This window comes from Anser brachyrhynchus (assembly GCF_964034855.1).
Source record: "Anser brachyrhynchus genome assembly, chromosome: 12".
NCBI classification, from domain to species: Eukaryota; Metazoa; Chordata; class Aves; order Anseriformes; family Anatidae; genus Anser; species Anser brachyrhynchus.
This window is the reverse complement of record NC_137707.1, coordinates 13,022,432-13,038,340: the sequence shown is the minus strand read 5'-3', so window position 1 is coordinate 13,038,340 and position 15,909 is coordinate 13,022,432. Positions and strand designations below refer to the sequence as shown.

Genomic DNA, 15,909 nt, shown 5'->3' with positions numbered 1-15,909 from the left:
CCAGATCAGCAGTGGGATAACGAGGCAAGAAACTTCAGCAACCAGAGGTATTTGAAGGAAATAACAGGAACTCATTTTCAAGTCTTCGTCACTGGTAAGAAGGAAGCGGATCAACAGGGATGTAAATAAGGGCCCAAGGAATTAGTACCTGCCCCATATGAAACCCCTGCATGGGGCACAAGCACTAGGGCCACCTGCATGGTGACGCACGGGGTGTGCTGCAGAGAATGGGACAATGATGGCTGCAACCCCTTGCTGCACCACCAGGACACCAGCCTTGCCACCCACTCAGCTACGGTCTAAGGGCATAGCTGAAACTGGCCTAAACCCTGCTGTGCTTCACAACTGCAACCCCTCAGCAGACTGCTTAAAGGCACTTTCCTAAACACACCTGCCTGGGAGAGAGAGGGGTTGCATCACTTGCATGATTTAAAGGTTGTGCTGTGTTTACACCCAGCTTTAGGCTATAGATTTCCATGAAAATATGACCTCATCCTTCACACGACTCCTCTCCGTTTCAAGGAAAGTAGAAATCATTGCACAACGCTGCCTTTTCCCTTATTCACCTTCGAAAGGTAATAAGTCGCAAGCTCCAGCCTTCAAAGTGTGACTGCTGGCATTTGTATGAGTGCCCACTGAAATGAACGCAGCTGCTGGCATCGGGGATGTCATCCCAGGCTCACATTAAGGTTGAAAGCAGTGTGACAGTAATTAACTGCCCAAGAAGCCAGCAAACCCAGGTGTCAGCCACCTAACTTCAAAATACTTCAGTGAATTCTTTGCAGCAGACAACTGCAAAGCAAGAAGAAGTCCTGTAGGGTGAGGTAATGTAGGAAGTCTACCAGTGGAAACTCCCTGCTGAAACCACGATACGATAAAGGCTGGAAAATAAGGGCCATTAAGAGAGGAGAGGCTGGAGTGTGATGATAGCATAGCACAGGAACAAGTACCCTTCTGCTGCCTTCCTCAGCTACTGGTTCACAGGGTGCTTTGAAACCGGCCCTTTTGCTCCAGCTTCATTTGCCTCAATCTTTTGTCCTCTCTCCTCCCCGCAGGACTCTTCCCAAAAATATGCTTGCAATAGCTGCTGCAGGCTGGAATGCTTCTCTAGCAGGGCTGGCCTGAATTTTAAAGGAGTTAATTTCAGTAACGCAGTAACTCATCGTCCTGTCATATTTCATATTAATCAATGAGCGTTAAATTCAGCCTTCGCTGAGCATCAGCGATGAATTTTGCAAACCTTACAGACTGAACTGGTATTGCCTGAAAACATTGTATTGCTACAGTGTAGAGAGCAAGGGGGGAAAAAAAGAATCAGCTGTGCTATGTTTTTATATGCTTCTTGCCTCCTTCCTTCAAGTTAATCTACAAACAAAGCTGAAGGACAAGACGAGCATCCCTATCTGCAGATGGTTTGCTCCACAAAGGTTTCCAGCCAGACAGGGGCTGCCAGGGCACCCCCATGATGCAGCCAGAGCTGTAACGCAGAGCACAAGAGGGTAACTCATTGGAAACATTGCCCAACAGAAGAATGAGCATTTCATCTGCAACACAGGTGCCAATGAACACTGAGACATGCTGGCTGCATGTTGATTTTGACAGCCCAACCATGCAGCACATTCCCAATGACCGCTTATTGAGGGCTCAGCTGCAGCCCAGCTCTGTGCTCCATCCCGTGAATCAGGAATGACAGCAAGAAAATCCCATAAAGCAGCCCCGCACCAGGACGACTTCCCCAGCCACAACAGAAGAGTTGGTGCCTACATCCCAGTTCCCTGGGTCACCCAGAGCCCCTTTTCGGGGGGGGCCGCAAGGCACTGTACACCTCCCGACCATGCTGGTGCTGCATCTCCCAAGTGCTCTCTGGGTCATCCCACCCAACTTCTGCTTCTGGTGATGTTCCTACATCGCTCTGCTGCCCCTCTAAGCTTGAAATGCCTTTTGTGGGAACCCATTTTCCTCTTCCACCACCCCCAAAAGTGAACACTCAGTAATTAATACTGATAAATCACATTTTAAAGGCACCAGTGTACTTCACAAAGCCTACATCATGAGACTAAACTCTGGTGTCACTTGGGTAGTTTGTAGAACTGCCCTAGGCAAACCCAATTTTTACCCTAAATATTAATGATGTTAAATAATTTCTCAGTCCCTCCAAAGGAACAGATTATTCCACAAGCACAGCGAGCTAGGGACCACAAGACATTTCCTTTGTAGTTGTCTATAACTACTCTTCTAGGAAGGGCCATATTGTGAAATTAAAGCAGAACTAAGCAGCAAATAAGAGATAAGCAAGCAGCCATACCCCAAGAGACCTTGCACATTTGTCCTGGTGCAGAAACAAGCACAGTGGCATGGAATGGGTGCCCATCAGTAGAGCCCTCACCACAACATGCACAAAGACAGCCACACCAATTAAACGTTAAATGTTCCAGCGCTGAAGGACAAAAGAAGCATAAAACAAGAGCCTACATCTTGAGTAGGACCTCCACCATGCTGAAAGACTTTCTCCCAGTTCTGAATCCAGCACAACCCCACTGAAACCAGGAAAAGTCCACAAACCCACACCTCCTCATTTGTTCCAAATCCAGCCCCATGGGTTCACACTCCACCAAAAGGCACCAACCTCCTGGGACCTCTGGTCTCACCTTGTTCTCCTCAGGGGTGAAAAGGATGCGGAAGGTGGAAGGCATGCCAGGTGCCACCTTACGGCACACGTCAGTGGGGCTGATCAACTTGAAATAAGGTGAGCTCTCCAGGACGACCTTCACCAGCCGAGGAACCTGCAGGGAAAACGTGAAGCTATCAGATTTTGCAGCCCAGGTGGAAACAGAGAAAAGACATGACCCTGTCCAGGTGACATCTTCCCTCAACCACCTTCCCAAAGGACTTTTAGCCCTGGAGGTACATTTGTGCAATACACCAGGAATAAAAAGGAGGAACATAGGAAGGCAAAGATGACCCCAGAAAAAAAAAAAAGGGGGTGACTAAGAGCTGCTGAAGGGGGCTGTGAAGAAGCAAGGGAGCACAACACTCCCGTTGGGAAGGCTGATCCAGGAGACGAGAGCAGTCAGCTTGCCAGAGTGAAGGACAGCTGGACTACCATTACCTCCTCCCCCCAGGCTGTGCCTATCAATTACGGGCTTCAGAGGCATTTTCTGCCTTGACATACACAGCCAGCACCAACTCACAGGGTGGTTGTTTCATTAAGAGCCTATCCCAGCTCCCCAGAGGCTGCCTGGTGATCACAGCCAAGCAGCTTTGCGTGCCTTGGTCCCTGCGGGCACTGCGCTGCCTGCTGCTGCCCCCCAGGACAGTCTCCAGACAGCAAGCTGGCGTCCTCTAGTGCATGGGTATTGACGCCAGCACCCCAGAGCTCATCTCAGCCTCTGAAACAGGCAGTCTCAGCCAGCAGGCAGCTTCCTTGATAAGCAACGACCCCACACAAGGCTTGGAAACACGCATCGGGCCTGCAGCACCCTCAGGAGCCTGGTACCCCACATCCAAGGCCACCCTGAAGCCTCCAAATACCCTTGGCTCTCCACAACACCCTAGGGCAGTGGCTTCCAGGAACCCATTCCCCACCACATGCACGTTTTGGTCACTGAGTCCCCGGAAAGATGGGTGCACACACTCCTGGTTTCAGCAAAAGCCACCCAGAACATCTCAGAGGGTAAGGAGCAGCCTGAAGATGGAAAAACATCTTTACAACAGACAAGGGCAGTATGTATACACCAAAACACTTCTGCACCCAAGTCGTTGCAGAGCCTCTCCGTAACACACTGGATTTTACAGAGCAGTCTCAGGTTACTGCATGGTACAAGGCAGCATCATTCAGAGAACCTGCTGAGAAAGCGATGGGAGCGCACAGTCCTATTTTCTCCAGGACACTACCAAAAGCCAACACAATTAGAATACAACAGCCCCTCTTGGGATTGTCATCTCCATATGACAAAATACACCAAAGATTTTCCTTAGAGCTCATCCTGCTTTTACAGCAGTGCTGTCCACTGGCTGAGGTCTTAATAACTTCAGGAACGTACTCATTTCAGGGGAAAAAATAATAAAAAAAAATCAACAATTCACACATTGTCTCCCTCAGCAGGGCATACAAATCCCAAGGTGCGGCTGTACAAGTTTATTATTTTTTACTGGGAATGGCAGAAATGTTGATGCAGATGTTCTTTTCCACTTGAGGAAGCATGAATAGAGCAGATTAACTGTTTGCCTGTTGACCGACACTTGGCAGAGACAAACGTTTTGAAGTGCCGCACGGCTAACGGGGCGGCCAGAGCCAAGAGACTTGGTGGGAACAATGCAGAGCAGTAGCAAAAGGAACTGAGGGGGTCTTCACCAGGAAAGAGGACACCCACAGCACCAAGCGCCCAAGATCACTGTGCAGACTGTGCAAATATTGGGCATCCAAGCTGCATCTTATTGATATTCCCAAGGGAGGCGTCAGGAGTGGAGCTCCCTGTGAATAAGGGAGGCACTACACTGCGCCTGCAGTCACCCCGCTGTCTCCGGGCACACTCATCTTCTCTCGCTGCTCCTCCACCTGCCACATCCCCCCAAGGGCCCTTGTGCCCACCCGTCTCCCCCAGCAGGTAGACTGGGGAGGGGGCCAGTTCATGGCCTCCCCTCGGGCACATCTCAGTGCTCAGATGCTTCTTTGCCATGGGGCCATCTCTTGGATGCCACCTGCCTTTCTCTGGCCTGCCTCTGCTCCGAGCACACTTACGGCTACACGCCAAGAGAAGCCCCCACACGCGCAGTGCTCTCTCCCAGCACCCATCTCCTTTCCCTCCCTCTGGTCTCTTCCCACCTGACCCTCAGCATCTGCCCCACAAGAGCAAATGTTCCCCTGTGGAAACCGGCACGGTCTCCGTTTTCCTCTTTACACTGGAAGGAAAAATGCTGACATCTTCTAACTTGTCCCTTCTCAACTTCCTTGGGAAAATCTCCAAATGCACAAAGAGTTATTTCAAGAAAAGGTAAAGACCTTCCAGAGCACATTGTGCACATTGCTCTGGACATGGTGTAGTTCTCCAAAGGGAAGCAGAGCACCACATCTTTGAAAAGCCTGGACAGAACCAAATCAAGCTTAGCAGGAGCCCAAAGGGGAGCTTTCAAGGTAAAGCACAATGAAAGAAGGAAAGAACTATGCAGCCCTTAACATGCCACCAATGCAGAGCTTTCCAGAGGAAGGATGTGACTGGAAGAGCTCCTTTGGGGTAGAACCCACCAATGCACAGCCAACGCCAGGGGGAGAATCCCCACAACATGGGAAGATTTCCACACCCTCACAAAATGAAGATGAGACGTGTTATTCTGAGCGTGCTGTGCTGCAGCAGGGATCTTGCTATGCTGTGTCCCAGCACAGTACTTCGCTGTTCCCCCAGCGCCCCACACTTACCACGTCGTTGTTCCTCAGAACCAGAGGCACCTCGTAGACCTCGCAGGGGACGTAGCTCTGAAACACCACCTCCGAGGGGAAAGGCTGGAACAAGCTCTGATCCAGGTCAACTGCTGAGAACTGGAGATGCAAGGCATCTGTGAGAGGAGGGATACGTGAAGGGGCATCCTGCACTGCACTGTCTTGGGGGGGACACCTGCCCAGCTCTTCTAAGGAAACAGCAGCTCACCCACCTACCTTCTGAAGCAACCATGAGTTACCAGAGCACATTAAGCAGGCGTCTCTGGAGGTGTTTCTCCAGGAGGCCTTTGCCAAAAGCAAGGCTGCACTCACCTCCAGCTTAGCCCCCTGCTAACATGGCCATGCCATTCCCAAGTGCTCACCAAGGCAGCTGTGAGCACTCAGGGGGGAAGCCAAGCCCAAGAGCTTGTGTGGGGCTCCAAGACAGGGTAAAACTCATCCCAAGACTGAGACAAATCTAGTCCCATGGGTCCCCAAATAGCCTATGGGAATATGGAGCCTAGAAACCAGCAAGCACAAAAGGGTACCGTAGGAGGGGAGGCCAAAAAAGCAACAGAGGAGGCAGGAAAAAGGCAAACAAGGTGAATGCTGGATGCTCGTAAGGTTCACCCCTTGTCAGCATTACTGGAAACTTGAGCAAGCCTGAACCCAACATCCCCTTCTCCTATGAGCTTTACTGGGAGGGATGATTTATTTTATTCTATTATTGTTTTATTTAATACTGCTGCTCCCCGCCTCCTGCGCAGTCTAGGACAATCCTGAAGCAACTCGTTACAGGTCTCTGGCTGCCCATTCTCTGCTCAGTAGCTCTCACTAGCGTGTTGCACACTGAGCAGCCCCTTCAGAAGCAGCTTTGAGCAGGCAGGTGCCTTGCTGTGGATGCAGCACATCCACCCACCCTGCCAGCTGTAGGCACCTACAGGCATCCCAGCTGCTGTTCCAGCCCAAAGTACTGATGCAGGTGTTTTTATTGATGAGCTTGAGTAATTAGCATAGGGCCTACAGACTCCAAGGGTCAATGCTGCCACCAGCAAGGGGAGCCACGACCCCAAGCGTGACAGCGACTGCTCCCAAGCGAGAGGGGAGGTGGCCATTTCAGAGAGAGGATGGAAAAAGACAGCTCGTGGCCTGCTCCATCCTTCCTCCAGTGCTGTGCTTCAGCAAGGGCAGCTAACCTCCAGCAAACCTCACTGATTTCAGCAGGATTTATGTTGGTCCAGCACTGAAACATCTCAGCAGGGCAGGAAGCATTTTGCCTTTCCCCCAGCACGAGGCAGGATGAACCCCACCACCAGCAGCACTTCTAAAGGGCACCAGCACCTAGCCATGTGGGCGTTCAGAGAGGCACTGCAAACGTCACATCTAACAGCAAGGAAAAGGGCAGGAAAAGGCTACCTTTTGATGGGAGGTTTCGCTCATGTCCAGAAGCTGGACAATGTGGGGCCGGCGTGTGTCCCGAGCGGCGGCCAGCCTCTGCTGGGTGGTGAGGGACATCTCCTTCAGGAAGGCAGAGGGAGTCAGCTGCAAGGCAAGACACCGGCCAGGGCTGCAGAAATGCCTTTCTGCAGAAAGGCTTTTCTTGTTCAGGCACCACCAATGAATAATTTGTGCTCACAGCCACTAGGACAGTCCTGGAAGCCCTGTAAGTTACCTGCTGAAATATTCATCACCAGTAAATTAATTATATAGAGCGGAACACACTCGCTCTAACAGAGCAGCTCTGTCCCATTAGCCTCTCTGTTGTGATTCAATGTGACATGTTTGGGGATTTCTGCTCTTTGGGTATTTGTTTCCTCTTTAGCGTCACTGGATTGAGCCGTGGCCTTTGAGGAGTGTGGGGGGGAGCTGTCAGAGCCCCCTGCTCAGTGCTCACAACCCCTCCACATGCAGGGTGTCCCTGGTGGGCGAGCCAAGGGAAGCAGCGCTGTGCCAATGCCAAAGGGGACAGGAACAGGCTCAAGTCCTCATTCATCTCATTTTAACCCATGCTTGTTCGCTCCCTGGACTGGCCTCATGGACCCCTACAGAAGCCTGCAGGGGCATCTCTTGGACAGAGCCTCAGCACCAGGTAGCCACCAACACGCAGAGGAGGCATCGGGGGGTGATGAGGGATCATCCTCATCCCATTCTAGTTTGCAGAGCTGGATCTGTGCTCAAAAAACCCAGCCTCATGCACTCCTGCCTGGCCCCAGCAGGTACTTACTGTCACAGGCTCCTCTGCCTCGGCCACCAGCCGATTACGAGGTGACACCGCTTTGCCCTGGAAACCATCGGGACTTCTGGAGGACTCCATGGAGCAATGGAGCTTGCTGGCAGCCATGTCTTGGGTCGCCTGCAAGAAGCAGCAAGGGGATTTTAAAATCCAGACAACTTGGAAGGTGTCAGTGCTGCCAGGCAAGAACCACATTAAGGCTGCGGCTGGATCACGGAGCAGAGCGCAGGGCAACACGGAGCCAGGACAGGAGCATTTCACATCCACCTGGCACAGGAGGAAGCAACGCAGCAATACAAAGTGCCCCTTGGAGACCTGAAGCCTCCAGATCCGATTCTCTGGTGGAGCTGGGAACTGTCCTAACTCTCACGGGGCAACGAGGAGATATGACCTCTCCTACCCAGAAAAGAGCACGAGGATCCCCAGCAGCATCCACTCTCCTCTTATCCATGCTCATGTCTGGAAAAAAAGAGCCTCCCACCACCTCCTAAAAGGTTCCTACTGACTAAAAGCCACCTCCTTCCTGGCACGGGTAACCGACAAGCATTCCCTCCCATGAGCCACGCAGGGGTCCTGGGTGCAGATCCGGACAGTCCCGCTCGCAGAGCACCGCAAGACGCACCCGTGTCCCAAGGCTGCAGCACCCTTCTTGAGCAGAAAGCTAACGCCCCTGCCTGCTTTGTGAAGCACAGTGAAGAGGAAAACACTTCTGAGTTCTCAGCAGCTATGCTCATCCCCCCCCAGCAGCCAAAACCTCACCACTAATCCCCCTCAAGTCAGGCATCAGGGCTGCCCCACACATTAACCAAGTCAGCCCTGTCCTGCTTTACCAGCCAAGTTTTCCCTTTGTGCAAGGAGCTTTGCCACGTTTCTAACTACTGGAGCACAGAGTTCCATACTCTGATGGGAAATTATCCTTTTTCAAGGCTAATTTGGTTGTTTTAAGTTACAAAAGTTATCCAGCAAATAGGATTTCTTCCAGGCATGAAATTACCCCAGTGCCCAGGAGCATTTCTCCGTGGAGAATGAGGGCCCTAATTTTCACTTAACACCCAACCCAAAGCTCCCTACAGGCTGTAACGGTAGAAATAAGAGCATAAAACCATTAAAAGAACATGAGCAATTAGCTCAAATGTAAACACAACATGTGTGAAAGCAGGGCCACTTAAGACTCCTTCATAATTGCAGTTTTCCAGACCCTCGTTCCACAAGGGGCAGGGGCTGGCAGGGCCATGGGCTGCCCCCCTCCAGCCTGACCACCCCTCCCCACATCTCCCCGGCCACACAAAGGGGGTGTGCAGGAAAGGGACGAAGACAAAGCAGCCCCAGGAAGATCCTAAATTCACTCCCCAAAGAGTATTGTACATGTTCATGGTACCGGCCTCTTTATACAGTGCTCGGGTAGGACAAGGATGGGACTAAAAGGCAGCCCCAGACCCCAAAAGCACAGCCAGATACCTAAGGATACTGCACCCCTCTGTCCTTGTACGGAACAAGAGCGCAGCCCTGTCCTGCAGGCACGGGACACGTTCCAGCAAAGAGCTAGGATTTCAAGCTGGAAATAACTATTTTTCAAGGGAAATTTAAACGGGGATGATACAACATTAATCTGGATTTCCGTGCTTTATTGCTGGGTCTTGAGGATAACTGGATTATTTGTTACAATTTCCCAGCCGTAATTTCACTCCGCTCGAAATTAATCCTGTCCATCATGCCCACGGCGCCTATTTCCAGAGTGCTCCCGGGTCCCCCCCCTCTCCCCAGCCTCCAGCATGGGGCCCCAGGGCTCCACTCCCCGTGCATCAGGAGCGAAGGGGCAGCTCAGAAGCCAGCCACAACTCCCTGGAGAGGTGGGACAAGAGGGACGCGGCACAGCACGACTTCTGCCCGCTGGGGAGAGCCCACGGCCACCTGCCCACCGCCAGCAGCCCCCCAGAAAGAGCTCCTTAACCCCCTCCCACCTCCTCAGACATGCCTTAGGCCAGGCGTGCAGTCAGAGCCCGCTGAGCATCGCGCAGCTGCCAGCCCCTCCGACCAGCAAGGTGGGACTCGACCTTCGGGTGGGTAACCTGGGCTCCTCGGGGAGGACTCCCTTTGTGCAGTGCCCGGCCTCACTCCCCAAACCACCGGGGGCTGTAGGGCGGCTCTGGTCAGCCCGGTGGGAGCCGTTGGCACAACGGAACTGCCTGGGGGCAGTTACCAATGGGGCCGGTGGCTTCCGAGGGTCCCAAGGGAACCCGGAGGGCAACCAATGGGACCTGGAAAGGGGGCTGCCTGCGTCCCCCTCTCCTCAACCCTCCGGCACAGCCCTGCGGGGGCACAGCCCACGGACCCAGGGAAGGGGAGTGCTCAGCGTGACACACAGCAAGTTTCTGGTTTGGCTGCTGCTGGGGTCCCCCTGCTCCAGGGGGGAGATCAGGCTTCTCAGAGCAGCAGCACCTCGTCCTGCAGCAAGGCTGGAGGCAGAGCCAGCTCCCCACAGGCTTCCAGGACACACAGCATCCCCACCAGCCTCCCTTCCCTCCTGCTCAGGTTTCTCCACGGGTTCCCCCAGGCAGAAAACACCGCGAGGGACAGGGACACAGCAACAAAACCAAGCTCAGCACCTTGCAAGTAGCACACTAGGAAGGACCCACTAAGGCAGCAAGGAAACTGGGGCTTCACCACCCTCACCAGTCCCACACTGAGGGCACAGAAACATGTTCAAGCATTTGGGGCTTTGATTTCTTCAGCTCTAGGCTGGAGTGGAGGCTGCTTTCTGCCCTGAACTTCCTCAGAATCGCAGTGGGTTGACTTGGTCCCTTACTCCAGCAGTTTCTGATGTCACTGAATGCCTTCAGAAGAGTTACAGCCTTGCAAACCACTGCAGCCCATCTATTTCTTAAACATCTCACTCCGCAGTGAATGATTGCGGCAGCATCAGAAAGCACGCCTTCGAGTAGCATTTGTTAACATCACAGAACATCAGACAAATTAATTTAGACACCGCAGACAAGCTAATCATTTCTTTAAGAGCAAAGAAAAAGTTTCTGCGCTATCTTACAAAGCAGGGATTTGATTTCTGCTCTCCTCACCTCGGGAGGACCCTGACCTAGGGGCACAGCACCTTGTCACCGCAGTACTCTGTGCCTTTGGGGGTGTCCTCTGCTGCTGCCACACCTGGTGAACACCTCTCTGATGAGCTCGTTCCAATTAGCACTTGTAGACACACCAATTTCCTGCTTTCAGCCCAAACCTTTCCGCCTTGCCGGGCAGATGGAGGAAACCAAATTCCTCAGCCCCCCCTGGGCAGCAGCATCCCATCAGCGTGAGCTGGCACCGAGCACCCTCACAGCTCCTGCAGGGCATCGCCTCGCACTGATGCTTTGCTCCCAGCTTCGGGGCCATGGCAAAGGAGCAAACGAGTCACTGAAGCTGCCAGCCTGCGACCAGGAAAGGAGGAACAGAACTGCCCTCATTAAACAAAGGGGCAGAGCCCCAGCCGGGCTGCTCCACCAGCTTGGGTGCTAGCTATGGACTCAAGAGACACACAAAGCTTTGGGTTTGGATGCAGGTTTTCTGGCTGCGAAAAGAATTTAGGATCTCATCTGAAGCAAGGTTTTGATGTCTTGCTCTGTCCCCAGACACACCCAAGCTTGAGCCTGGCCAAGATCCAGCTACAAGCCGGGCAGTGCCGGAGCACCGAGGTCAGCATCTGCTCTGACTGTTCCCCTTCCAGAGAAGCTTCCTCCCCCCCATATTAAAGTAAGACCCCAGAGAAGGGGAGAGCTCAGCTCAAGGCTCTCCTCAGCTTTGGAGATTCAAGCCCACACGTCCCAGCAGAGCACCTTGGACATCTGGCTGCCAGCTCCGGCAAGGTCACTGCCTCCCCTCCCAGCAGTGCTGCATGGAGGAAGCGGCAGAGCTGGTGGGCTCTGCTCCCTTGGATCACAAAGTCTTTTAGCTAATGGCTATTTAATGTGCAATGCTAAGCAGTCTCTGGAGGGAAAAAAAAAAAAAAAAGAGAGAAAGAAGAGACCAGGAACATCTTCAGAGAGCAGGAAAAAGATCTGTCTCATGATGTGGGCTCACAGCTGCTGCAGTGACTCCTTGCAACAAGGGGCCTGCACAGCATCCCCTGCTCCCAGGCACTTATGGCCATGAGCTACCCTGAGGGTCGATAAAAGCACCTTCACCTCTTCAGGGCAGCAGCATGAACCTCCAAACACTACCCGGCTCATGAGATAGCGCAGGGTCACACAGCCAACATACCCGCACGGACCTGTAGGCACAAGACAGGGCTTCAGGCCAGCTCCGTACTGCCAGCACTGGGAAATTCAGACGGTTCAGCAGCAAATAGGGGCACAGAGGGGCCCCTTGGTGCCTGTGAGCTTGGCAAAAGCTCTTCTGAAGAAGCTGCTTAGATATGGCCCTAAAGCATCCAAAATCCCTTCATGCATCTGTCCAGCAGTTTCCCTCTAAAGTAAAACTGAACAGCTCTCCGAGGATGCTGCGCAGAAGAGACACGAAATGAGGAATAAGTAGCCGATTTCTTAGACATTAAGAAAAAACAGGGGTTCATATAAAGGCAGTTTTGTTCCCATCATGATGCCACGTGCTGGCACTCTTATGTCAAGGGACCCCATGCCATTTGTGCTGCAGCAGCAGCCTCTGAGCTGGTCCAACACCGACTGCTGGCCCTCCCTGCCCTGAGCCCACCAGCACGCTGTGCACTGCAGCACCCAGTTCAATAGTAGGGGAGCAGAGCTGGGGCTGAACCCTCCTTCAGCACACCCAATAAATCCTTCCTCCTTCCTCCCACAGAGATAAAGCATCTCACCAGAGTAACTGGATAATTGGCCTTTCTATTACACTTTGCTGGAAGAGGGAGACAGGAGGTCTGCTAAAACTGAGCATCACGATGCTATTGAACAATTTTGTTCAGCTAAATCATCTTGCCCCGCTCAGGCTTAAGTAGCGAGATCACATTTCTTGCCTAGAAATCACCTGCTTAGCCATAATTACCATATAAACAGCATCTCAAGGAAGCCAGGAAAGGAAAAGCGGAGTTTCCAGGACTAATCTCTTGCCCCTCCAGCTCACTGCTAAGTGGTTCAGTGATTTCTAAATCAAGTCTCACTACCCAGGAAGCCTCACCTGCCACGTTTATATTCTGTTCCCTCCGTATTTTATCACTTAAGTGCTGTCATCCTGCAATTTATTACAAAAGCTCTACCACAGCCGAGATAATTAATAGGAATCTAGCATTATGCCTTCCTGGTACTTTGCTAAGCCAGCTCTCAGCTGGCACTGAGGTGGCCCAAACTCCCTTCCAAGGGTCTGCTGGAGGCTCCCCAGCCCCACATGTTGTAATTTGCAACTGTGGCTCCTGCATCAAGTATTTCTGGTGTTATTTGCCCTCCCTGGCTGCCTCTCCCAGCATTCGATCCCTGCTATGCTGGCTTTGCAACTGGCATCAGCTCCCCCTTTCTGTTTACTTATTTCCTGGCACCTGGAACATTGTTTTGGTTTGCAGTGCAGAGCTTCCAAGCAGCTGACAACTTGGGGGTGGAAAAACAAACCAAAGGACTAGAAATGGATGCCCACGTCAGGAACAAGCAGCCACGCACGGGGTCAGAGCTTTCTCTGCAACACCGAATCAGCCAGAGTTAGCCAAGCAGTATCGCTGTTTAGCTACTGTCAAGACCTGATCCAAAGTTCATGGAAATCACAGAAAGACTCCTATGAATATCAGGCTGTATCCACATGTGATTTCTTACCCTAGAAGTGCTAGGACACACGACTCGTGCTAGCTTACAACAGCTCAGGTGAAAGGAAACAATTCTGCATTCCCCAAGGCCTTACAGCATGTGAACAGTAGCTACAGTTCTGCCGATGCGCATTAATTAATTAATCCACCACCTACCTGCACAACCCAAGCTGGAACAAGGGAGGCTGCCAGCATCCCTGAAAGACCCAGTGTCCCTCTCTGAACCAGCTCTCAGCTTCTGCAGCACCAGCCCGCAGCCCATAGCATAGGCTGCATGCTGCTGGCATCCCGACCAGCTGCCCTCGCCAGCAGTGACCCTGAGGGACCCGGCCTCAGCTGGATTGCCCAAGTCCTACCAACCTCCACCCAAATCAAGCTGTTTTAATCTCAGTCTTCAAAAACTTCTGTGAAATACAGCTATATGTATTCACATACCCAGTTCTCACAGTGCAGTTTTGATCTCTGGAAGAACATAAACATAAATTTAAGCACAAATTCAACTCAAAGACACCAAACTGGAGACTAGCAACCAACTAAAAGCAAAGGCAGGAGCAATCTCTTCAGTCCTCAAACCCCACCTTAGCTGGCTCAAGCCTCATGCCAAATTCTTTGGCTTCACAGAGCGATTCCTGTCCTTGGACAGGGGACAGGAGGCTCCCGAACCCACTCAGAGCAGTCCGCACCCTGCTGGGATCACGGTGACACCAAGCATTTTTGTTTTCCCCTAGGTGTGCCCAGGAACTGTCTCTTAGCAAGTCACCTATGGATTTAAGGAAATCCTGCAAGGAAAGAGGCAACCACAAAACTCTCCGGTCTATGCCACCTGCTGCATTTTTCATTAAAAACCTTCAGAGCATTTTACAGGTTGTGCTGATCCTCCTTTTATAATTAAGGCCGGGACATCCCCACAAGAACCAGGCATCTGGAGGCCCACAGGACTCACCTCGGGCTCATGGGGACATCTGGGAGCCAGGCTGGGCATCCCACTGCCCTCCACGGCTCATCTCCAGCCTGGCTGCGGGTCTGCACGCTCAGAGATGGGCAGAAAGGGAAAAGATTAGGATCCTTCGCTTTTGGGGAGCAAGAAATCCCCAAATCCTGCTCCTCATCTGACTCCTTGGGGGCAATCTCACCCCTAAAGTCAGCTTCCTCGCAGGGGAGCAGATCCCACAGGAGGCAAGCACAGCTGACTGCCCCACATATCGGGAGGGCCGAGGCCACCCTGCCCCACAGGCACCCGCGTCCCCTCCTGATCCATGGGCCTGCATAGGGTTGTGTCCCACCCACCTCCCCCAACTCCCCCCCCAGCGCACCAGTCCCCAGGTCCCTGCACCAAAAGCCCCCCCGTTTCATCCGGGACAGGGGATGTGGACACGCAGCCACCATCACCCCGCTGTGGGGCCAGTGACCGGCCCCCTACAAGCACCCTCCTCACTCTGTGGACGCACTCACACGAGTCTCCGCTGCACAGCGCTGTCGCTGCCGGGCTGTTGTTGCCCTCCTCGTTCCCAAAGCAACAGGGCCGCCCAGCAGGCCTCACGTCACCACAGCAGCGGGGACACGGGCGGCGAGGCCACGGCTGCGGGACGGTGTGGTGGGTGGGAGGCAAAGGGCCACAGCCGGGTGTGGGGACGCTCGGCACCCACCCCGTGCACAGGCCCGATGCTCCTTCTCCTCCTGCTGTAACCCAGCTGTGCTTCCCTGCTCTTATTGCCCCAGTATTTGTAAGGAAACAGGCACAGACCCTAGGGACAGGTGGTGAGCAGCACCTTGTCTCAGAGTAATAACGGAGGCTTGGAGAAAGCAGATAATGACCACGGAAAGCACGCAGCAAAGGTTCCCCCAGCACAGCCTTCAGCACAGCCAGGTCCCTGTGTTTATGCTAAAACTGAGCGGTGATCAGGGAACTCACAGCAGAGCCCTGCGCTTCTCCCAGGTCTGTCACCAGCCACCACACACGACTGGTCGTGCAAAGAGCCACACGCCAGATGGAAGTGCAGATGACAGAGAGAATATTTAAATATCCTATATAAAAAAAAAATCAAACAGCTGCCAGCACTGCCCCCCGGAGGGACCGTCTGCTCCCAGAGGTGCCCCCTCCTGCCCCATGTCACAGCCTGGTCCCCAGCTCACCTGCTCTGCTGGGCTCCTGCAGCACCCAGCCTGGCACAGCACAGCCTTGTCGCCCCTGGGGAAACAGCCCCACCTCTGAGAAGCTCTGTAACAAACCCTCTCCCATAAGGGCAGCCTCACACAGCTGTAGACTCATCACTGAGCCCAGATTGTCCCACGCACCATCACTAAGGAGCTCCAGGTGGCTCCGAGCTCCATCACTGTGGTCCGCTCAAACACGTTTCACCTGAGTGCCTCTGCTCAGGGCACTTGTGCAGGGTCAGACACAGGGCTAAAGGGAGTTCACTGCTCCCCAAGTTTTGCTTCAACCCCTCATGACCATTTTAACCCACAAATGCTCCTGCAGCTAAGGAAAGAACTGATTCACTGGCTGACAGG

General features: G+C 53.0%; 1 protein-coding gene across 1 annotated transcript in view; it reads right to left on the bottom strand.

The window, feature by feature from the left end:
- The window catches only part of HYDIN (HYDIN axonemal central pair apparatus protein), a 129,105-nt gene extending 113,815 nt beyond the window's left edge, over positions 1-15,290 (bottom strand). The window contains exons 1-6 of the mRNA XM_080552306.1: positions 14,851-15,290; positions 14,342-14,421; positions 7,641-7,769; positions 6,833-6,958; positions 5,417-5,536; positions 2,649-2,783 (exon numbers count right to left, since the gene is read on the bottom strand). Of these exons, the coding sequence (XP_080408432.1) occupies positions 2,649-2,783; positions 5,417-5,536; positions 6,833-6,958; positions 7,641-7,769; positions 14,342-14,380 (549 nt within the window). The 5' untranslated portion in view covers positions 14,381-14,421; positions 14,851-15,290. The remainder of the gene's footprint in view (positions 1-2,648; positions 2,784-5,416; positions 5,537-6,832; positions 6,959-7,640; positions 7,770-14,341; positions 14,422-14,850) is intronic.
- Positions 15,291-15,909: the final 619 nt, after the last annotated feature.